General features: G+C 45.0%; 2 protein-coding genes across 2 annotated transcripts; both read left to right on the forward strand.

Annotated features, from left to right (window-relative positions):
* The first annotated feature begins 1,730 nt into the window (after positions 1 to 1,730).
* Positions 1,731 to 4,559, forward strand: LOC112873221 (putative flavin-containing monooxygenase 2). The gene is given in 3 exon segments (XM_025936233.1): positions 1,731 to 1,966; positions 1,968 to 2,175; positions 4,512 to 4,559. Coding segments are annotated over 3 exon segments (492 nt in total).
* Positions 4,560 to 18,321: 13,762 nt separating this feature from the next.
* On the forward strand, positions 18,322 to 21,209 carry LOC112873862 (G-type lectin S-receptor-like serine/threonine-protein kinase LECRK4). The gene has a single exon (XM_025936941.1). The coding sequence runs from the start codon at positions 18,437 to 18,439 to the stop codon at positions 20,867 to 20,869; it is 2,433 nt and encodes an 810-aa protein (XP_025792726.1). The 5' UTR covers positions 18,322 to 18,436; the 3' UTR covers positions 20,870 to 21,209.
* Positions 21,210 to 24,790: the final 3,581 nt, after the last annotated feature.

Genomic DNA, 24,790 nt, shown 5'->3' on the forward strand with positions numbered 1-24,790 from the left:
CCAAAATTTTTGTGTTGTATCCTAATATTATTTCCAGGTTATTCTACTAATTAGACTCGTTTATGAAACCATTTGCTAAATTTAATGATTTTATACTTTTTACTCAATTTCACCAAAACAATTAAATTAAACTATAAATAAAACAAAAAAAGTCACAAATGAGTTCAAAATGGTTACTCATGTTTGTGACCATGTGTTTACACTTGTTTCACAAAAAAAATAGAAATTCGAAAAATTATGTTCATGAAACTTGACCTCTAAACTTGCGGTTAAGTAGTTTTTGAATTTTAAAAAAAAATCAAACATTGTTCAAAAATTATGAAACTTGTAGAGATGACATGATATCACATGTGGATGCTATGGTAAAAATTTCATAAGGATTTATGAAAGTTTGTCAAGTGTGATGCATAAAAACCAAAGAACTACATATGAAATCAATAAACTAAGTTTCCACAATCTCCGGTTTTTACACATCGTACACCACAACTTTCACGAAACTGTCTCAAATTTTTATCATAGACTCCACATTTGATATAATGTTACACGGTCAAGTTTCATTAATTTCGGACCACGTTTGGATTTTATAAAATTAAAAAACTACTTATTCATAAGTTTTTGGGCATGTTTTGCGAATAAGATGATTGCAATTTCCTTTTATTTTGAGTATTAGATGTTAGAGTATACTTAAACACATGAATATGAATTTTGTACTAATTTTTCGTAATTATTTTAATGACATGTAGTTCATATTGATTAATGATTAGAAATTCAATTGAAAGAAATAAAATTGGTAAATATGACAAAATTGTTAAAAAAGGCCCAAACTTTTATATACAGTTTAAGTTAAAATAAGAAATATTATAAAAAATTTTGAGAAGCAGGGACTTAAAATTTTTAAAATGTTTGCCGAGTGCCAAAGCCAAGGCACTCGGCAAAGGTTAACGTCGCCGAGTGTGCGACGGAGGGCACTCGGTAAAAAGAAACCTTCGCCGAGTGTCTGACGGAGGGCTCACGGCAAAGCTGACGGCTTGGGCTCCCGTCAACGTTTGTATTGACTGCCGAGTGCCCGACACTCGGCAAACTGCTATTTTGCCGAGTGCTTGTCTTTGCCGTCGGTCTGCACACGGCAAAGTGCCTTGCTGCCGTGTGTATTTGTTTGCCGAGGGCGGCACTCGGCGAAGACATGTTTTGCCGAGTGCCCGTGGTCTGGCACTCGGCGAAGGCCCAGGCACTCGGCAATGTTACTCTGTCCGGTAGTGGTTGCAGGTCCTATGATAAAGTATGGCTGCTATGGATAAAATATTAGTGTTTATATGAAAGATCCGAGGTTTTTTTTTTTATCCGCTCGTTTGGCCAATAAAATCACAGCGCTTGGATCTGTGTCAGTACATGATTCCAGGCTGCTAAGCTTCTTAATTAAGTGAGTTTTTGTTCTGTTGTTTGAAATGAATCTGTGGTTTCCCTTCAGAAATTTATTTGAGTCGTTGATCTACAACTTATGTTCCTTTCTATCAAAGCACTAATTAACACATTAATCATTGCCAACAGACAAATGCTACGTGCTAATCAAAGCACTAATCAACCTGATCTCCACATAAACACTAACCCAAGCTCTCTCTCGCTCTCTGCCAAAGGCTGCTTAGACTTCAGTATAAATACCACACACTGTCTCCCTTGATGGTCTCCCAAGCCACTCATCAAGAAACTTGCAGCCAGCAAGCTGGCCAGCCATGGCGGAGCAGAGGAGCAAGAAGAAGGTGGTGATCGTGGGCACCGGCGTGAGCGGCCTGGCCGCATGCAAGCACCTCCTAGACCGGGGATTCCACCCCGTGGTATTCGAAGCCGACACCGTGCTCGGCGGCGTGTGGGCGCACACGCCGGACTGCACGGTGCTGCAGACGCCGAAGACGCTGTACCAGTACTCGGACTTCCCGTGGCCGGAGGACGTCACCGAGGTGTTCCCAGACGCTGTACCAGTACCTCAACGCCTATGCGACTCGCTTTGGTGTGATGGAGTGCGTCCGGTTCGGGAGACGGGTGGTTGGCATGGAGTTCGACGGTGTCGGAGAGGACGCCGTCGACGCTTGGGATGAGTGGGCTGGGAATGGCACGGCGTTCGGCGATGGCGCCGGCCAGTGGCGGCTCGAGGTTGCGAACGCCGAGGGACGCGTCGAGGTGAGCATTATTACCAGATGCACTGTGTTCTTATGTACTACTCCCTTCTCTCCGTATTTAAATTGTTGTCGCTTGCTAGTTCATTTTGAACTAGCAAGCGTTAACAATTTAAATACGGAGGGAGTAGTACATACTCCTAAGCATTAGAGAGGTTGAGGTTATATGCAAAAATACATTGCGTTTCTAAAATAATTTTCACTTACTAGTTTAAAAAATAAACTGAAACAACGATAACATTATTTTAAGAATATATATAGAGAGTATATTTAAAGTTAACTCTAGTCTCAAGATCGATAATAACAAAATGACAAAGAGCTTCATCCAGAACATCAGGTCCGTGAATTATCTGAATATAATAGTGCTCTACAACCAATGGCAAATATATATATATATATATATATATGTATATATATATATATATGACGCTACTAAACATCACCCAGGGTGAAGCTTCACCCGAACCAGCTCACCCCCACCCCATCCCGCGCGCCGCTGACCTCGGATGACGTCATCCCGCCTCCCTCATACTTACTGAATCGTGACCAAAAATTACTGAATGACGTTCAAAAATTACTGAATCTCGTTTCAAACATATTACTGAATCGCGTTCAAAATTTACTGAATTACGTTCAAATATTAGTCGATCACGTTCAAAATTTACTGAATCAGGTCGATATTACTGGATCACATTCGGATATTACTGAATCATTTTTGGATATTACTGAATCACATTCAGTAATTATTAATCACTTTTCGGTAATTCTTAATCAATTTCACATATCGTGAATTAGAAAATTACTGAATCACGTTCAAAATATTACTGAATCACATTCAAGAGTTACTGAATCACGTTCGAATATTACTGAATCATGTTCAAGCATTACACAGTCACGTACGATTATTACTGAATCACATTACAATATTACTGAACGACGTTACAAAATTGCTGAATGACGAAAACGAAAAAACAATAGGTCCGCGCGCGGCGAGGATCTGCATGGCGATGATGCTTGGAGAGGCAGGATCCGATGGCGGCGCCTAGATCTGGTCAGCGGCGCCCGAGATCCGTCGCGCGGTGCGTGGATCTGGACGGCGGCGTGTAGATCCGAAGGATGATACGTGGATCTGGACGGCGGCGCGCGGATCCGGATGGCGGCGCGCAGATCCGGACGACGACGACACGCTGATCTAGACGACGGCGCATGGACCTGGACGCATGACGAGCAGATCTAGTTGGCGGCGCGAGGAAACTGTCCGTGGGCTGCGGATCTCGATGGCGGCGCGTGGATCTCAGCGACGGCGCGACATCGTTGGAGCGGAGGCGTGCTGACATCGGGGCGCGGTCGCCGGCGGCGCGGGTGGCGCGGGCTGGTGGTGCGGTTGGCGTGGGCGACGGCGGTGCGGGTGGTGCTGCATCTAGGTTTGGAGAGAGAAATGTGGGTATATATATGGGAGCGTGTGATCAGAACATGAGTCCAGGCGTGGGAGCTGGTTGAGTTGAACCATCCTAGTTCGGGTGATACTTCACCCTAAGTGACGTTTAATGTGTATATATATTATACTATTCATCACCTAGAGTGATGGAGTAGTGAGTGGTTCGTCACCTGGACCAGGCCAACGAACGAGCGGTCGAGCCAGTTCGTTGCATGCGCGGCCGAATCAAACCAGCATGTTCCAATGAATATTCGCTTCCACCAACTGAACTGTCTTTTTCATGGGCCCAAAACACAAGCAAATTTTAAAATTTAATATCTGCTAAATTAAGAGTTCGAATTGAAAACTAATTTTATCATTATATTCATCTTGATTAGAGCTTCAAAACTAAATCTCACTTGATATATTTATCTCATCTTCATTTTTTACGAAAATTATTGAACGAACTGGTGATTAGATGGTACAGCAATTCAAGGAATTGCTGAACAAAAAATAGTGTAAAATCTCCAATGAATAGATGATTCGCACGACCCTATATACACATCCTCGAAAGGCTATTTGTTGGCAATTCTAATAATTCCATATCGTGTCTATGGAATTGCTGACGCATAACAAAATATGGTATTGCTGAACTAAAAGTTGAATGAACAAGCACAACGTGAAGATTGCTGACAAATCACGAGCGTGCGCACGGAGCATTTCACGAATTGCTAGCAAAACAGTGAAAAATTACAGAAATACGAAAAATTGAATACTCTATCAGAAAAGTGCTAAGGAAATTAAAAAGAATTTGCTGAGTATATGTGATAATTGCTGACAATTTTGATGGGTACATTTGGTAATTGCTGACAAAAATGCTGAGTACATGTTCTAATTGCTAAGAAATTGCTACAATTGTGCAGAGAGTCGGGCATATGAATCTGCAGGCACGAGACATCGAGGTAGCGTGAATCCGTAGAGCATTCGAGGCAGGCAACGACACAGTCTGTAACAAAATAGCTGAACAAAAACCAACACAAGATTAGTCTCTTGCGATTAACCATAAAAAACACAAGATTAGAATTGCTGACAAAATGCATGGAAATAACAAATAGCAATATGAAAATGCCTGACTAGAATCAGAATTGTTGAGCAATAAACATTACTAGATCAAAATTGCTGAAAAACCCGATGCATAGTATTAGCCAAATTGCTGAGTAATAAACAATATTATATAAAAATTGCTGACAAAATAAACATAGCAATGTCAAAATTCTTGACTAGATCAAAATTGCTGAGTAATAAAATTTCATCAAACAGGCATTTCATCAAAAAAAGGTTTATAGCCTCTAAGAAATTCATCCGACCAGCATGGAGAAGGGGTTCTGAGCCTCACCAAAATTACTAGAGGAGTTGTAGGCGATCTGTTAAAAGGCAAGTCCAAGAACCTGTGCAAGAGAAGGTTCGTTACTGATCTAGGTGTAGGGAAGTCATGTCCAGAATTGAAACACCAAGAGGTAAAGCAGCACGCACCATGTAGATTACGATGGTGCTCAGTTCACGGCATGGTTGGCAAGGATCCAGCGAAGAAACAACTGAAAGTCGGTTGCCACTGTCCGCAGCTGCACGCCCGGGCGCCGGTCGCTGGCAATCGCGAAGCCATTCTTCCCCACCATCGCCACCACGGTGGACCCGTTGTACTCGAAGATCTGCGAGGCGCGGGGGACGGAACCCATTAGGAATTGCTGAAGGGAGGAACAACCAGTACAGGAGAGCACTGAGGAACGAATACCTGTGTGCCGCATCACCGCTTGGAGCCGCCGCGCCCCAAAATCGCCTCCATGTCGCATCCCTAGCCGAGGTCGCCAGGGAGGCGCGTGCGCAGTGAGCCACAATCCCGCCGCCGGAGGGGGAGTCGCACTGTGCTGCTGTTGGTGGTTCTTGTTGCTGCGCTCGAACCGATCCTGCGCCGCCTCGCCGAGGGAGCCACATGGGTGGATCCGCGACTGCTCGGGAATGGAGGGTTCGCATCCTGGGGTCGCAGCGGCTGCTCGGGGACCAAGGGCAGGAGGCTCGACGAAGAGGATCCCGAAGCCGTGGGGAACCGAGGAACCGGCCGTGCGAGGATCCGCGCACGGCGAGTTGAGGACACCCAGCGGCTTGGATGCGGGTGATCGGGGCTTCCGGGCGAGGTCGGGGCCTCCGTGCGAGGTCGCGGCCTCGGGGACCCGGCCTCCCGGGTAAGGAACCACGGGGCGGTGGGGCGGTCACTGTAAATCCAGGGAGGTCGCGCGGCGTCGGACTTGGGAATCGCGCGGCGGAGCATCGAGGATGGGGTCGCCGTGGCCATCTCCGGATGGATGCGCGCTCACGGGGAGGGGATGCGCGGTCGCGGGGGCAGTAGGATGGTCGGTGGCGGCGGCCGTCTCTGGATGGAGGCGCGCTCACGAGGCGAGCTCGATCGCGGGGGCTCCAGGAAGGTCGCGCGAACTCGGGGTCGCGATTTGAGGAGGGCGTAGCCGTCGCTGTCGCCAGATGGAGGCACGGTCACGGGTCGGGGAGGCGAGGTCACGGGGTGGGTTGCAGATGCGGTCACGGGTGTGGGCATTGGGAACCACGCGGGATTTAGGGAAACCTAATTTTTTCAAAATTTGGAAATTGCGGTCTAACCTGACTGGTTGGGTTCGATCTGGTTGGCTGGGTCAGACCTGGCTGGTTGGATCGGTTGGCTTAGGTGATAGATCATTCGGTTCATCACCTGAGGTCATGTATAGTATTATTTCCTAATCTTCACCTAGGGTGATACATCATCTATCTAAAATTATTGAACAAAATCATAGAATTGCTGATAAAATTCTGCGATTTCGTCAGCAATTTTATGATTTTGTTCAGCATTTCACCCATCACCCTAGGTGAAGATTAGCAGGATCGTGTGTATATATATAGGGTCCATCTATTTGTCACCCATGGTGATACATCACCTCGGACCAGGCTGCGACCACCCCGACTCACGCACCAGCCCCCACCCACCTTGCATGCTGACCCATACCTAACTAACTTCCCACCTACCATGCATGTATTTCTTAAAAAATGAATATCTTTTAAATTAAGAGTCAAAATTGAAATCCAATTTCACCATCGTATTCGTTGCAATTAAATCTACAAAACTAGATCCCATTTGACATATTTTATTCAATATCTCTGAATATTACTGAATATTACTGAATCTGTTCAGTTCAGTAATGTTCAGTAATATTCAGTAACGTTCAGTAGTATTCAGTAATATTACTGAATCATGTTCAGTAATGTTCAGTAATATTCAGTAATACACTGCATAGTGCACACTATACATGCCAAGAGATGCATGATGTAGTTTCAATCTTCAATTTGCAATATCCATATTTTTTTTTGATAAAGGGAGATTTATTTCATAAGCTATGAAACAGAGTCCCAGCCTTTGTTCCTTAGAACATCCAGCAAGTTTTAACAACCACTCCACAAAGACTAAACAACCGGAAGATACAAAGCAGCCTGACGACTAAACTTCTAATCAACCTGCTATTACCAAAAAACACACTGACTTGGGACAAACCGGTTCTTGAAGAAAACAGACTAAGCAAATATTAACAGGACTCAATCCTATTAGTAAACCGCCATCCATTCTTCGCGGAAATGTCCATAGTCATGACCTCCATCTGCCGGCATATTGCTATCAACCATCCTCGAGCTTCCTCCTTTTGCAAAGTACTCCATGCCCTGATCAGAATGGTAGTCCTGTAAATTACCTGCATAGGTGATGATATTATAGCATGATTGAAAATATGGTCATTCCTACTAAGCCAAATGGCCCACAGAAGGGCAGCCACTCGCACATAGACAAGCTTTTGAATTGAAACTGAAAATGATTGAATCCAAGAACTGAAACAATGTTCAACATTCCTTGGTGTTGCTACCCCTGTACACAATTCAATCAATCTCCAGAGAAACTTAGCAAAAGGGCACTGAAAGAACAAATGGTTGATTGTTTCATTAGTATCACAAAACACACAAGATTTACAACCCTTCCAGTTTCTTTTATGTAAGTTATCCCTAGTGAGAATGACACCATTCTGAATGTACCATAAGAATACCTTTATTTTCAAAGGCATTTTGATTTTCCAAAGTAAACTAGAAGCAGGTAAAACATCTATATGCAGCAGCTTGTCATACATTGATTTCACAGAATATGCCCCCACTTTCATAGCTCTGCAAATTGATAACTTGAAATAACAAAGTCATTACGTCTAGGAACAAACCACATGTCTGCACCAACAACAAGGATTATCTTCTGAAGAAGTTTCTCATGCATTAAGCATCAATCCCTACCACACATGCATGCATGCATGGTTTTACAAATCAAAAGGATCTGTCACAGACAGGTCATGGGTGCGCTTTGCACAGTCCATCTCAGTCCTCAAATAGTAGTAAGTGAAACGAATTTCAGCATCAGCAGAAGCTTTGCAATCAGTTCTCAGTACTTTGCGCTGATTAGCCATCCATTTGTCGGTCACCTTTCTTGGGACAGCGATGTTCATCACCCGAAGCACACTCGCATTCGCAACGAAAAACCTGGTGAAACCAGTATGTGCACGGCTGCCTTGGTACCCTCGTATTACGATTTTGGTCAGGTAGTGTCCGAGGCAGGGAATAGTAGGACGTCCAGCTGCAGACATGTCATCATTTTGTGCATCATCCTCTTTGTTAATCTCTGGAGGCCCCCAGATCTAGATAACAAGAAAAATAAATCAGATAATTAATTCTAGAAGAATCTTAATGCAAAGAGTAAATTTCACAAAAATACACTTCTTTTGGCACAACTATCAGCACGATCGGATATAGGTTCTTCGCCAAGTGCCGCAGACAATCGGTGAAACAAGGACATGCACTCGGCAAAGTATTATGATACCGTGTGTTAGAGTATGCCAAGTGCCTGTGTTTTTGCACACGGCAAATCTCCAGGCACTTGGCAATGCTTTTGTTTCCGGTACTGCAGGAAACTACTACTTTAAAGTTTTACAAAATTACAGATTTTATAACTGCATGTTTGTACAATTTTGTGAAGCTGGATTTTAGTCTAAAATTTGTAGTTTTCTAGAAAAAATTATCTGTGAACCTATAGTTTCGTGAAATTCTATATGTAAAATTTTTTACTTTTCTGAACTATTTTATATAAAATATATAGTTTTTTGGAACTGAAACATAAAGTAGGACCAAAATACATGTATTTTTGTGAAATTTATTCTGATGCAAATATATGATACATTTTACATAAAGAAATAGTTAATCACCATGACATAGAGTGTCTCCAGGCAGGGAAAGCAATTGAGCAAATTCAGAATGGCACCAAGGTTAGGACCAGTTGACATGACAACCAACACCCTCACTGTGCATACCGGTGCATTCAGAACCGCAGGGGTCATTTCCTGGAGAAGAAGAGCACAAAATGTGAGAAACTCAAATATATATGTATTAATTAATCTGTAAACTAATTAATCAGTTGTAATATGGCAATTAGTACGAGAGACGGAGAGAGACCTTGATAAGTACCATGCTCCCGATCTCAAATCTTGCAATGGTATTGGAGACGTATCCCAAGACCTCCAGTTTGGGAAGAAGTGCACCACCACCACAAGACGTAACCACCTTGATACTAGTTGGCCCATGTGGTGGAAATGTAAGCAACCTCTGAAGACACGGCGCATCCACGACGACCAGCTCCCGGATCATCATGTCTTCCGGGATCACCGTACAGAAGCTCGCACGAACGCCGATGCTACGAAGAGAGCGTGACCGGATGCTGACTCGACGAAGCCCAATGCAGTCCAGAATCAGTAGGCTCTCCAGCGCCGGGCAGCCGGCGATCACGCCGTGGAACGCGTTCTCGGAGATCGCGACACCGTGCAGAGTGAGTTGCTTGAGTTTCGGGAAGAAGAAATGGAGGACGGCGGCATTCTCGTCGGAGGAGGAACAAGGGAACTTGCAGTTTCCTAAGCTCAGTACAGTGAGTGTCGGCGAGCATCGGAGCAATGCAGATGGAGGAAGGAGAAGGGGACGACTGCTCTTCTTCTTCTCCGACGACGCCGATGATTCTGCAGCAGTAGTAGTGGTGGTGTGAAGGGGAATAAGTCATGTGCTGTCAACATGTGGATCACAGGACCGCAGTATCTTGACTGTTCTTATCAGGACCGCAGCATCTTCAGAACCGCAGCATCTTGACTATCCTTACCAGACCGCAGCATCTTCAGGACCGTAGCATCTTGACTGTCCTTACCAGGACTGTAGCATCTTCAGGACCGCAGTATCTTGACTGTCCTTATCAGGACTGCAGCATCTTCAGGACCGCAGCATCTTAGACTGTCCTTTGGTCCTCTATGTAACAGCAGGTTAGACTGCTTTTAGACTAGCATCTAGCATCTTAGGTACTATATTCTTAGCTGTAATTCAGACTATAAATATGTAGTTTCTCTACCCTTTGTAGTATCGCATTTGAGTGAAGTAAAAAACCAGAAAATTACCCCAACCTTCTCCGAGTGTGATCCTCTCTCATGAGAGTTACGATTTCATTACTAACAAGTGGTATCAGAGCCAGGTTGTCCTGCAACCTAACCATCTCCTGCTCATCTCCCTCCCACGCCTCTCCTGAGCCAGTAGCAGTTGCACCAGTTGTTTCTGTCCATTCCACCTCCCCCACTCAGGCAAGTAGCAGCTCGTCTGAGGCAGCCTCTTCCCCACGTAGCAGCCCCCCACTAGCACGCCATGGCCGACGATCTCTCTCAGCGCTCGGTCGCCTCGAGTGCGCGGCGCCGGCAGGAGGCCGAGGTCGCCGCGGCAGAGGAGCGAGAGCGAGCAGCAGCAGAGACTGCAGCGGCGGCGGCAAGGGCGGCAAGGTTGGCGACGGCGGAACTGGCAGCAGCCAGGGCGGAAGCTGAAGCAGCAGCAGCAGCTGATGCAGCACGGGCGACGGTGGCGGAGCTTGAGGCTCTGCGTAGCAGCTCTGCCTCGATCGACGGTGGCACTGACATAGAGCTTCGGCAGTTGCGGGAGGCAACTCGAGAGCGGGCGGCGCGGTGGGCGGATGCGCACTCCCATGGACGGGGTGGTGGGAGCCCAGACCGGCGCAGCCGCTTCGAGGATGGCGATGACAGGGTCCACAGAGATCGCGGTCGTTACAGACGGCGCGACTCTCCCTCCCCGGACCGGTACCGTGACCTCCACGGACTCCAGGCCATTGTCAGGGATGTCGGTCCCGGCAGCGGGTGGCCTACCCTCATCAAGACCAACTACATCGAGTGGGCCTCGGTGATGCAGGTGCGACTTCAGGTGCGACACATGTGGGAGGCCGTTCGGTACGGTGACATCGGCTATCATGAGGATCGACGGGCGCTCGATGCTCTCATTGCTGCAGTCCCACCTGAGATGCAGTTCACGCTCTCCAAGAAGCGGACTGCCAAGGAGGCGTGGGATGCCATTGCTGCAGCACGTATCGGCAACGACCGTGCCCGCAAGACCACATTGCAGGCACTTCGCAAGGAGTGGGAGAACCTGGCCTTCAAGCCAGGTGAGGATATTGATGACTTTGCCATTCGTCTCGACACTTTGCTGCAGAAGATGGTGCAGTTCGGTGATGACACCTACACCGAGGAGAGAGCGGTTGAGAAGCTCTTTCGCTGCGTCCCCGAGAAGTACAAGCAGATTGCTCGCTCCGTCGAGTCTTTGCTGGACCTATGCACGATGACGCTTGAGGAAGCGTTGGGACGCCTCAAGGTTGTCGACGGCGATGAACCTGCATCTCTCTCCGGGCCCGTCTCCATCGGCGGCAAGCTGCTTCTCACTTGCGAGCAATGGGAGGCCAGCCAGGGTGCTGGGAAGAAGGGGGAGTCCTCTTCCTCAAGCGGCCGCAAGCGTGGCAAGCGTGGCAAGACGAAGGGTGGTGCCCAGACTGGGGCGAAGAGTGGTGCCCAGACTGGGGCGAAGAGTGGTGCCCAGGGCGGCGCCGCTAGCAACCCAAAGGCAGCACGAGACGGCGCTTGCCACAACTGTGGGAAGCATGGGCATTGGGCCAAGGAGTGTCGGCAACCACGTCGTGGCCAGGCTAATGTTGCGCAGGTGGAAGAAGACGAGCCAGCTCTGCTCCTGGCGCATGTGAGTCTCGAGCTACCTCCAGCGGCATCAGTCGCAGCGGCTCTTCTCCACATCGATGAGTCGAGAGCACATGCTTTCCTCGGCGATGGCTCCAACGACAAGAAGATTGACGGGCGGTGCCTTGACACTGGTGTCACCCATCACATGACCGGTCGACGGGAGTTCTTCACCGAGCTTGACACCGAGGTTCGGGGCTCCGTCAAGTTTGGGGACGCCTCCGGAGTCGAGATCAAGGGCGTCGGCTCATTCATCTTTGCCGCTAAGTCCGGTGAGCACCGACTGCTCACTGGAGTCTACTACATCCCCGCGTTGCGGAACTCCATTATCAGCTTGGGACAGCTGGATGAGAGCGGTTCCCGCGTGGAGATCAAGGACGGAGTTATGAGGATTTGGGATCACCAAGGTCGCCTCATTGCCAAGGTAACTAGAGGCCCCAATCGACTCTACGTCCTCAACGTGCAGGTGGCCCAACCCCTCTGTCTCGCTGCTCGTCGGGATGATGAGGCGTGGCAGTGGCATGAGCGCTTCGGGCATCTTCACTTTGAGGCGTTGAAGCAGCTCCGTGCCAGGGAGATGGTTCGAGGCCTGCCATGCCTTGACCATATGGAGCAATTCTGCGACGTCTGCGTGATGACGAAGCAGAGGCGGCTTCCATTTCCCAAGCAGTCGAGCTACCGAGCCAAGGAGCGGCTCGAGCTCCTGCACGGGGACTTGTGTGGTCCGGTGACACTGGCTACACCTGGAGGACGACGTTACTTCTTGCTGCTCGTCGATGACCTCTCCCGCTACATGTGGGTGATGGTCCTCGGTAGCAAGGGGGAAGTAGCAGACGCCATCAGACGCACGCAGGTAGCTGCAGAGGCGGAGTGCGGCCACAAGTTGCGCGTGCTGCGCACTGACAATGGCGGCGAGTTCACGGCGGCTGAGTTCGCGTCATACTGCGCGGATGAGGGCATTCAGCGCCACTACTCCGCGCCGTACAGCCCGCAGCAGAACGTCGTCGAGCGGCGCAACCAGACGGTTGTGGGGATGGCTCGGGCTCTCCTCAAGCAGAGGGGGATGCCGGCTATCTTCTGGGGAGAGGCCGTGATGACGGCTGTCTACATCCTCAACCGCTCGCCCACCAAGGCCCTCAACGGGATGACACCGTATGAGGCTTGGCATGGGCGCAAGCCGGAGGTCTCTCATCTACGAGTCTTCGGTTGCCTCGCGTTCACGAAGGAGCTTGGCCATGTCAGCAAGCTCGATGACAGGAGCACTCCGGGAGTGTTCATTGGTTATGCGGAGGGCTCGAAGGCCTACCGTATCCTCGACCCTCGAACGCACAAGACTTAGGGGGAGAATGAAGGGGAATAAGTTATGTGCTGCCAGCATGTGGATCACAGGACCGCAGCATCTTGACTGTCCTTACCAGGACCGCAACATCTTCAGGACCACAGCATCTTGATTGTCCTTACCAGGACCGCAGCATCTTCAGGATCGCAGCATCTTGACTGTCCTTACCAGGACCGCAGCATCTTCAGGACCGCAGCATCTTGACTGTCCTTACCAGGACCGCAGCATCTTCAGGACCGCAGCATCTTGGACTGTCCTTTGGTCCCCTATGTAACAGCAGGTTGGACTACTTTTAGACTAGCATCTAGCATCTTAGGTAGCATATTCTTAGCTGTAGTTTAGGCTATAAATATGTAGCTCCTCTACCCTTTGTAGTATCGCATTTGAGTGAAGTAAAAAACCAGAAAATTGCCCCAACCTTCTCCGAGTGTGATCCTCTCTCATGAGAGTTACGATTTCATTACTAACATGGTGGTCTTGTTAGATACTTTAGCTTGTCTTGATCACGTTGTTTAGTTTGCTCTTGGGTTTAGCAAATAAGGGGTCGGTGGCGAGCCAGGGACTTGTCCTGAGCCGCACACCTGATCAACCTGCATGGCGCGCGTGTGGGGTGATCGCACGCCCGGGAGACCGCACGGGATGCGCGCGTCATGCGCATGCATGGCGTCGTGTGCGGCAATGGCGGAGAGCCGGGCGTGGTGGCCGCAAGGCCGAGTCTGTTGGGTCTATATAAAACGAAAAATACCAAAAACAAGGTGGTACGTTGGACCACCGAAAAACCAGCTCGCGTCGTGTGCATTGAGTCTGTTCGTCGTTGAGATCGGGATCTCCGGCGAGGTTCGCATTGCGCGACGAGAGCGCCTTTGACTTCAACATCTTGCAGCAGATGTCGAGCTCTTGGAGCTGGTGCAGAGCGATAGACCGGAACCAGGTGCCGGACCTGCGCAGGTTGTTGGCGTCGTGGAGGCGGAGGCGCCGGCACGGGCCCGTGTGAGCGGAGAGGATCTCGTCGAAGATCTTGACGCGCTTGGATTCCTGGGGTGCCAGGTGACGGTCGACTTGGAGGTTGAGGGGGGAAGACCGCCACAGCGGTCTCCACCTTCGGGATAGGAGTTGCGTGCGGGCGCCGGACTTGGTATCGAGCTTCGTGATGACGGTGGCGAGGGCGTCGTCGGGGAGGTCGCTGATCAGATCCACGTCGTCGTCGTCTTCTCCGAAATCATCACCTTCTTCTTGCTCCATGTGCACTGCAGGATGTTCTATTGTGTCTGCAAGCTGGGGTTTGATGAGAACTTTACCTTCCTGCGGTAGATGTAGATCTACCCGGCAGATTTCATTTCTTGAGCTCTCTTCTTCTTCTTCTTCTTCCTCAACAAAGCACTTGTTTGCTTCCTGCTGCGATCTCATGTTCTTGGAAGAGAGATCAACATGGCCTTCAGATCTTCTCCTCTTTGGTGTACCATCATCATCCTCCATGATCAGATAAGCATGGTAAGGTAAAGGAGCAAAGGGTTTCAAGCAGGTGTCTTGGTTGATGTCCATGGTGAAATGGAGGACAACAATGGGGATAGATTAGATTACAGTGTTGGGGGTAGACTGAATAGTTTAGCAGTATCTTTACATTACGTTACCTTTTGTAAATACATACATCCAAAAGAGATATTTTTCCAAAGCTGTAAATGGTCCAATACCAGATGTATACTTACAACATGCCCGCCCACAGTATACGAAAATTTGGCATACATGAAAAATGTAGTCATTAATTCAACTGATCAAGGAATATAAAGAATAAATGAACAAATATTTTTTTCCTCAATTTCAGTGAATCCTTGCCAAATTAATCTGATAGAAACTAAATAAAGTAGTAGTAAGAAAACTACTGGGCACTATATACCATGTGTGCTGTAACTTGTAAGTAGCATAAATTCATGCCTTCTTGAGTTTCCATCTGATATTAGTCCATTAACAAAGATGGGACAATCAAGTATATTATTTGTTCTTCGATGGTTAGTTTGCGCCTAAATTTTGGAATACGATTCAAGTGGCAGTGTCCTTCTCTTATACATTAGTAGTGTTGTGGCCATCTCTCGCGTGATGGGCACACTGTTGTCACAACTTAACATTACCGGAACAGGGTCTATACCGAGTGCCTAACGTTTCATCGAGTGAAAAAACACGGGCACTCGGCAAAACAATTCTTTGCCGAGTGCTACACACGGCGAAAAATAACACACAACATAGAGATTTTTGCCGAATGCTACCTCTATTTCGTAATACTTAACATCGGTTAGTTCATATGAACTAACCGGTAACAAATATTTTGAAACAGATGTAGTAACATGTAATATGACTAAATGCATAATATGTGAAACTTAACATATGTACTAAGATGCAATGTACTCTAACAAGATATGCGTATAAATACTGAGCATCGTCTATTCATACGAAGGCACGACATTTAACTATGCCATTTATGTTGAAAGTTTTATGTGACATTTTATCACATTAATTAGTATGCTATATCAAACTTTTAGATGACATGGCAACATATATAATACAAAATAGACAAACCAGTTTCAACACCATAAAATCATGTTATTGTTTTTTTTGAAATTTTAAATAAATCTTGATGAATTATCTTTATGTCTAAATTGATGAGAAGTGGTCAAAATTGATGTGCAAAATAAAATTTTAATAATAAAAAATGTAGAGGTTATACTTTGGCTCATAATTTCCAATCAATTATGCTTCCACCCCATTCATTTTAATTAAGATAACTTTCATAATTATTATTTTTAGCAATGTTGTTTTTGCATCACATAGGCTTTTTAAGCAGAAACTTAAATTTCTATAATTTTGTAATTTTTAATAATATAAGTAGTTACATTAATATAAAATCAAATAGTATTAATTTAAGAACAAAGACAATATACCTCTTTGCTCAAGAAACACAAGGTTGTTTGTTTATATTTGAGTGATCAGATTCAAAGTATGTTCAATGAATATGGAGAAATGCACATTCAAATTCATTTAAGCTTACATAATTTTGGTAGAAAACTACAAATATTTACATTTATGAACGGAGGTTATCGTTTAATGAACTTGTTCCAAAGGAAACCCGTGTTCCCTCAGCACATTCATCTCCCCACAGTTCACAGTTAATACCACGAGAAAATATCAAATGCAAACCAGGGTTTTCGTGCAAATCCGTGCAAACCAATTAAGAAAAATCACAAAAAAATTCTCAAAAACATTATGAATATACTACATTACCTACTCCACTATGCTATAAAATTTCAAGTTCAAATTCTCATATTTTAAGAGATACAAAAAAAAGAAAATTATAGATGAATAGTGGTAGAGTGCAAACAACTAAACCTTTTATTTTTTGTATCCCTTGAAATATGATGAATTTGAACTTGAAATCTCTACTCCTTTAAAAGACGAATTGTCGGCCACCGTTTTGTGTCAGCCTCACGTCCCATCCGCTCCCCCCTCCCCACGACCTCTACCTACTGTTTTATTGAAAACCAGCCAAAGGCAGTCGCCCGCATACTCAGACTGCACTGATGGCCTCCTTCATCGCGAGTCGCTGTCGCCGCCTCCTTCCCTCTGCTGATTCATCTCCCCTTGGTTCACAGTTAATACCACAACATTTATCTCTTCTTTTTGAAATATTGTTTTGTCTTATTTTGCAAAAAGTATTGTCTAGATTCAAAAAAAAATAGCGCAAAAAAGGAGCATGGCGATTTCTCATCTTCCTTGCGTGTTCTATTTTTTGTAGGAAGTTTGGTACATTTTAGAGTGTGAGAAGTATTATTGGAGCTAGAGTGAGTAATTAAATAATTTTCTGATAAATTAGTGTAGATGGGAGAGCATTTAGTAGGCTTAGTGGTCTAAATTTACTAGGTTCAATAAAGTTTTTTTTCGGTTAATCAGAGGATATAAACATAGAATAAACTGAAAATTTGGTGTTTCCGTTTCCAGTTTTCTTGCCTAGGCTTAATTGTGATACATAGCTTTGTGATATATTTTCTCTTTATTGGTGTCTAGTTTTTGTGTTGGATGGTAACACAAGACAGATTCAAACTTTGGACGCATGAGGTAATATATTGTTTTGTATCAGTTTCTCCTTGATAACATATATACTTTGTCTGTTGTGAGCGGTCCTTCCCTCAAGAGTCACAATTTACATGATATGTTTTCCCATTCGATTACAATAGTATATCTTCAATTCATTAAAAAAAACAGTAGTATTCTTAACTTTTTACACAAATATCTAGAGGAATATCCGATCCAAAATCTTCGCTTGTAGTATTGCACATTACCTTGCCGTGAGCATTCTCGTCTGTTTGCCGGCTGTTGGGTTGTCCGGCCGGCTTTGCATGTACCTCCAGTTTTCTGTTTTCATTTCCATCACCAAGTGGACAAAAATTCTAGAATCATTAGAGTAAGTATAATAAAATGATGTAAACAGACTAAATAACTTGTCTTACTAGATTTATGCTAAATTAAGGAGAGAGAATAGAGAAAAAAACTTATTATAGAATATCCGCTGATTGAAACTCGGTTATAACAAAAATTCTAAAACACGTGCTGAGAAAATACTTTTAGGAAATAAAGAATATATAATGAATGCTGTAATTAGACGAACATGTGGCTGGCACCACTCTAAACCATTATCATATATACCTCACCTGGTGCGATAGGTTGATTGCACAACGTGTTGACTCTGCCACCCAGGTCTTTGTAGTTGGTATTAAGTTGCTTTCAACTGTTTGGCTCGCCAGGAACAATGAAAATACCAGTAGTTAAAAACAGTTAATGAGATTACCTCAATATTTAAGATAACATTTAATAAAAGGAAAAAGATTAGTGCAGATGCTTATAGAGACAACAGATTATCATATTTGAAATGCCTTTTTATTTTCCATCCGGGCAAGAGAGAAAAAATCCACTCTTGGGCAAGGCTTGATAATTGGGTGATGTGCTGTACAAAAAGTCCAAAGGGTGCCTATACATTAAACAAATTTCAGTAACTAGCATGACTTTCTTCACCTCTAAACTATGCGTATACTTTTTCAATTCAACGGTCCAAGCTGACTGTTCGTCAGTAGTGGGAACCATAGCTATTCCTTCTGGAAAAGAAATCAAACATAAACAGAGGCATAATAGTCACTGCAACCATTAATAAAGTCTGCTTTTTCCAGTCAATGCAAACTTTCCGTTGACTAAAAACTGAAATCCCGCACAGATGAGGACTTACAAGCAAGGATATGCACCCAAGTCTACCACCATCTGAAATTGGGGACGATAGGCAGATCAGAAAACCATGATGGCATCTCCCCTCCTACCCTTGCTCGTCTTCCTCCTCCTGCTGCAATCCTCATCATCCGTGCAAGCTCAACAGAGAATCAACTTAGGCTCCTCGTTAACACCAGAAGGGCCTAGCAGCTCATGGCTCTCCCCATCCGGCGACTTCGCATTCGGCTTCCGGCAAATCGATGGCAACTCGTCCTTCTTCCTCCTCGCCGTCTGGTTCGACAAGATCGGCGACAAAACGGTTGCTTGGTATGCCAAGACCAGCAACGACTCAGAAGCAGGGCCGGTGCAAGTTGCATCCGGTTCACGCCTCCAGCTCTCCGGCAACGGCGTGCTCTCGCTTCAAGATCCCACTGGGGCACAGGTATGGAGTCCCAAAGTTGCTGGTGCAGCCTACGCCCGCATGCTCGACACAGGAAACTTTGTGCTGGCTGCTGCAGATGGTTCTACCATGTGGGGCACTTTCGACAGCCCGGCAGACACTATCCTGCCCACACAAGTGCTCACACCAGGGATGACACTCCGCAGCCGGATCATTCCTACAGATTATTCCGGCGGCAGGTTCCTCGTCAATATAACAACTGATGGTATTTTATACTGCCTTGTTGCATTGCCATCCAGCAACCATGATGGCTGCTCCTGGTACATGAAGGGGGAGACAAAAAGGCTGGTGTTTGATGCCACAGGGACGGTATATGCTGACTTTGATAATGGCACACAAGCTAATGTAACATATGGAATGATTGACTCCTTGGCGAGCTCTTACTATCGCGCCACACTTGATTCTGACGGTGTGTTCCGGCAATACTCGTACCTGAAGATCAGTAGCGAATGGTCTTCAGCGTCAGGATGGACGGTTCTTGACTTCCAGCCCAGAGATATTTGTAAGATCATGGTATCTGTCGGCAGTGGCGTGTGTGGGTTCAATAGTTACTGCAGATTTGATGGCACAATAAGTCAGACAACCTGCTCATGCCCACCGCATTACTCGTTTTTAGATAGCAATAGGAAGTATAAAGGTTGTAAACCTGACTTCCAGACACATAGCTGTGACATGGATGAAGAATCTGCTATGAACGAGTTTGACTTGATATCAACAGATTATGCAGATTGGCCACTTGCTGACTACGAGCAATACAGCCCCATATCCGAGAGCGAGTGCCGGAGGCTCTGCCTGATTGATTGTTTCTGTGCCATAACTGTTTTCCACCAAAATTCGTCTACATGTTGGAAGAAGAAGTTACCCTTATCGAATGGTAAGATGAATAATGATGTGCAAAGGAATCTCCTCCTAAAGGTACCAAAGAACACTTCCAGTTCCAAGCCTTCTGTGACTGCGTCCAGCAAGTGGAAGAATGACAAGAGGTCCTGGATCCTGGGAAGTTCATTGTTTCTCGGAATCTCTATCTTGATCAACCTTCTTTTAATATTTGCACTCTTTCTCAATCCAGTCCACTTTACAAACACCACAAAGAAATACCCATCTGTGGAGCCATCAAGCAACCTAGGACTGCCAATAAAGGTCTTCACTTATGAGGAGCTGGAGATGGCAACCGATGGGTTCCAGATGGTGCTTGGTTCTGGTGCCTCTGGTATTGTGTACATGGGCCAACTACAAGATGAGCATCAGACCTGCGTTGCAGTCAAGAAAATCGACAAGCTTGAGCGGGAAACAGAGAAGGAGTTCACCATCGAAGTCCAAGCCATTGGACAGACAAACCACAAGAACCTGGTCAGGCTGTTAGGATTCTGCACTGAAGGAAAAGAAAGATTACTGGTGTACGAGTTTATGGCCAACGGATCGCTCGACAGGTTCCTGTTTGGTGGCATCAGGCTGCAGTGGAACCTTCGAGCTCAGCTTGCTCTTGGGGTGGCAAGGGGGCTGCTATACTTACACGAAGAATGCAGCACACAAATCATCCACTGCGACATCAAGCCACAAAACATACTTCTGGATGAGAACTTCTCCGCAAAGATATCGGACTTCGGTTTGGCCAAAATGCTGCGCACAAAGCAGTCGCACACAAACACAGGTATTCGAGGAACCAGAGGATACGTTGCTCCAGAGTGGTTCAAGAGCGCAGGTATCACAGCCAAGGTAGATGTTTACAGCTTCGGGGTAATCCTGTTGGAGCTCATTTGTTGTCGTAGGAATGTCGAGTCAGATGTTGCAGAGGAGGATAAAAAGATACTGACTTACTGGGCAACGGACAGCTACAGGTGTGGCAGGGTGGATCTCATGGTTGAGGGTGATGATGAAGCTGCTATGGACCTGAAGAATGTGGAACGGTTTGTGGAAGTTGCGTTATGGTGTCTCCAGGAAGACCCTGCTATACGACCTACAATGAGGAAGGTGACACAGATGCTTGATGGAGCAGCCGCAATCCCCACTCCTCCAGATCAATCTTCCTTTGTCGGTTCATTTCTGCAGCATCTCACCTGAAAACTGTAAGGTAACTTATTTAAGAACAAACATAAAAACTGCAGTCCAGGGCACCAAGCTCCCACATTGTGTGGGCTCCAAGGAAGCTTCGTTTAAGAATAAACATAATGGTGCAGAAATTTTATGTGGATATCTACGGATGCAAAGAAAAAACTACATACTGATAGTTATACAGCAGTGATGTTCATGTTCATAATTGTTGTTAAACATCCTCTGCACTGCAGTACTCTATATCAGCGGGCTACAGCAAAGTTTAAGGCTTCCTGTTCCCATCAAGATCAGATATCTCGTAAAATAAAGCCATTTTTTCTAGAACTTTCTTTTTGCATTCATATTTACTTATGCCATATATTCTTCTCGTGTGTTCTTAGGTGAAATGTATTTATTTATTCTATGCAATATCATAACCAAGAATTAACAGAGAGCTGACAACTAAATTCACCGTATAGCAAAACAAGAAAATGTACCTGGATACCAGCTAACACAAACACAGAAATATGTTTTCAGTGCCTTTGGTTTGCAATCAACCGATTATATGGAGAACCTGTATACCTTCAAAGTAATACGGGAAAAGATTACTGTAAGGGGAGCCATGTATGTCCCTGACCAAAAAAGAACAAAAAGACATCACTGGAAATGCACCGAGAATCAGCCATCAGATCTACCATTCTGAGCATATTTGACATCCTTGGGGTAAAAACCAGTTCATAATTTGATTATAGATCCGAAATATCACAGCACAATTTTTCTCTGTACCCAAACGGGCTCTTTAGGTAATTAGAAAAATTTAGCCCCAACATTTGCATTCAATGGGGTCCAGAAAAAAGGAAAATAATACCTACTGAAAGCCGCCCTTGACCATGGAAGCAGAGAACCACTCGGAGAAGAAATCCACGATGAAGGAACCCTACACACGCGTGAAAGAAATCACTCCAAATTAGAATGAATTGCACCAACTCATAGAAAAGAAACTAGATGTGTAACCACTGCTATCACTATTATCAAACACTCAAGTTACTTATTGCAATCAAGCATGGCTGAATCCTTGAGCATATAGTCTTGTTTTAGTTAGATCATAACTAGAAAACCGAAATATGCATAAGCAGAACATCATTTTCTTGTAAGTTGGCCACAAGAAGGCGTGTGTGTTGGAATCATTGTCTGTAAAATCCATGTATGTCAAAGTTGGAACTAAGAAACTGCAATTCGTAGCTGAAATGCTTAAGTGGAGGAAATGGTACAACCAGTTGATAGTATTTACCCACTCAATTGAAGAGCAGATACTTAACACTTTCATATATCTTAGTCGGTAATATTGTTCGTACAGGCTTGCAGATGAGCAACTATAAAATATAACTAATCCCTTATCACTTACAAGAAAGAAAAAAAAAATGAATAACCCCTTGGCGCTTCAAAGATTTGAGTGTGCAAACCTATGCCATCGGAAAATCAGTAACATAATCTCAACTTTGGTTTTACTGGAACAATCTGGAAAAGTTATGTAAACTCCTAAGGGGCCGTTCGGTTGTGCCGGAACATTCCAGGATTTATTCCAACTGATGAAAGTTTATATAAATTTGTGAAGTAATCCGACTCGGAATTATTCCAAGCCATCATTCCGTGGTAAACGAACGCAGCCTAAGTCAAAATCAAACGTATGGTGGAACCTAGCTAGTCCTATTTCTTATGGGGAAAAAAGATATGTAGGTGTTTGCTTTTGAGTGAACCTGACAAACTGGGAAACATTTTCACAATTACTCCAATACAGAACCCCATGTTTCAGTTCTTCTTTCCTGCTCTCTGATCTTTGAACATGGACAGCCCATGGAGTCATCCAATGTAGCGAAGTACGGGAGTATTCTAACAAAACAAGTTTGGATGAGGCGTTTGGTCGAACATTTGTTGAGGTCTAGGAGTTGAAGGATGCGCAGACCATAGGAAGGTGAGGGAGTCACCATTCGTTGTGCTCCAGCAGCCCTGCTAAGCTGGAGGACGGCTCGCGGCTGGAGTACGGGGTGGCTTGCGGAGGGCACGCTCGATGGGGTTGGGGGCTGAGGCGTGCTCGAGGGGCCGGAGAAGATGGCGGTCAGGCCGCAGCTTGGAAGCCGTAGTTCATTTTCTAGTGTCTGAACGATCCTTCGTATGCAGTACTAGTGTTTTTGGGAAAAGAAGTACGTACCGTTCAAAGATTGATAAAGCACATGGAGAGAGACAAGTCACCAAATACTCTAATTAGATTAGGATTCTCACTACTAGAATCTGTGTATGTACCGAGTGCCTATAAACACTCGGTACAATAAAACTATGCTCGGTGGAAATTCTACCGAGTGCGGCACTCGGTACATAACACTCGACGCTAATTTGATCGGTATAGATTTCGAAAAACACTCGGTACAAAAGAAACACTCGGTACATATATTCTGTACCGAGTGTTTTGATAACACTCGGTATACAATGGTACTCGGTGCATACTTGACGATGTCGGTTGCCATCACGCCGTCTAGTGCATATCGAGCGCGATGGTGAAATAAACTGAGGAATTTCCCCCGAGAGAGGGAAAAGATTGAAATGTTGGGGCACAGCGGGGGCTATGTGGCCAATGCTCTTAAATTAAGAGTGTCGGTGTAGCTCGTTGGATGTTTCTAATTTAAAATAAAAGTGTCGGGCCGATATTCTTAAATAAATTGATGCTTATTTAATGCTTTTCTACAGTGCGTGTCTTTCCTTTTTGGTTTGCTTCCGATGGCGAGGATGGTATATAACAACACTTTTAAAAATTCAGGTGAAACAAAATTCACTGAAAATTCATAATGCTCAAATTTTATACACTTTGAGTTATTCTTATTCCAAAGTTTGGATATTCGTTACATTAAATCAACTTAAAACCGCCCAACCACCGTAGATGGTGATAAGAGAGTCCAGTGCTGAACGTGCACGTACGTCAAGTTCTTTACTATCTTCTTTGATGTAAGTTGAAACACTTGGCCGTGCATGTCCTGTTTTCTGAGTACTGCTGCAAAAATTTGGAAGATATTCATTGAAAAACACCTCTCAACATGCGGCCAATTGTGGAAGATAAGGATATGGTGTATGTAACGGAGCAACAGCTAGAAAACGGGGAGCAGCGCCGCAGTCTTGAAAGATAAGGGTATAGGTTGGATTACATCATCAGTCTGCTGAATGCGGAATTCAAGGTGTGGCAGTTGCTGTGTTGAAATAGAATTCAAAGAAAGACAGCTCTGGTAGTCTTAGAAGTCGGTGTATCAAAGTCATAGTGATGACAAAAATGATGACAATAAACAGAGTTCCCATCTTGCTCTCAAGTTGCGTGTGGATGATCGGATCAAGTTTGCGACATGCTGCTACATTTTTCGGCTAACGTACTAGCCATATTTATTTAGTATTCTACTCCGTAGTTTATATGTTGGGTTGCTAGACCTTACTTTCTCGGTTCTTTTTCATTATGGTTGATTAGTTTAAAACTAAATCATTCAATAAAAATTACAAAGAACGAAAGAAGTACCTTGCATCAAGAAGGACTTTATAGATAGATGTATTTACTTGTAAACCGGCCCATGCACGAGTATGTATTGAGCCAATCAGGCTATGTGTCTATTAGTTTATGACAGATTAGATTTGATAGTTTTGATAGAGTTGGTTTTAATTAGAAGAAATTTCGTTAGAGATAGAAAATATTCAGACTATAAATATGTACTTAAGATTATTCGATAAAAAAGACAGACAACACACATTTACTAACAATCTCTCGATGTATCACCAACCCTATATATTATCAGAGCTTTTATTAGGCAGGTATCGAGTTACCCTGATTGTATCTTGCGATCAAGGCAACATTATCCTTATCATTGTGTTTGTTGTACTAAAGTGTTTTTTTTTTACAGTGAGAAACACTAAGTATCT

This window comes from Panicum hallii, chromosome 9 (assembly GCF_002211085.1).
Source record: "Panicum hallii strain FIL2 chromosome 9, PHallii_v3.1, whole genome shotgun sequence".
Classification (NCBI taxonomy): Eukaryota; Viridiplantae; Streptophyta; class Magnoliopsida; order Poales; family Poaceae; genus Panicum; species Panicum hallii.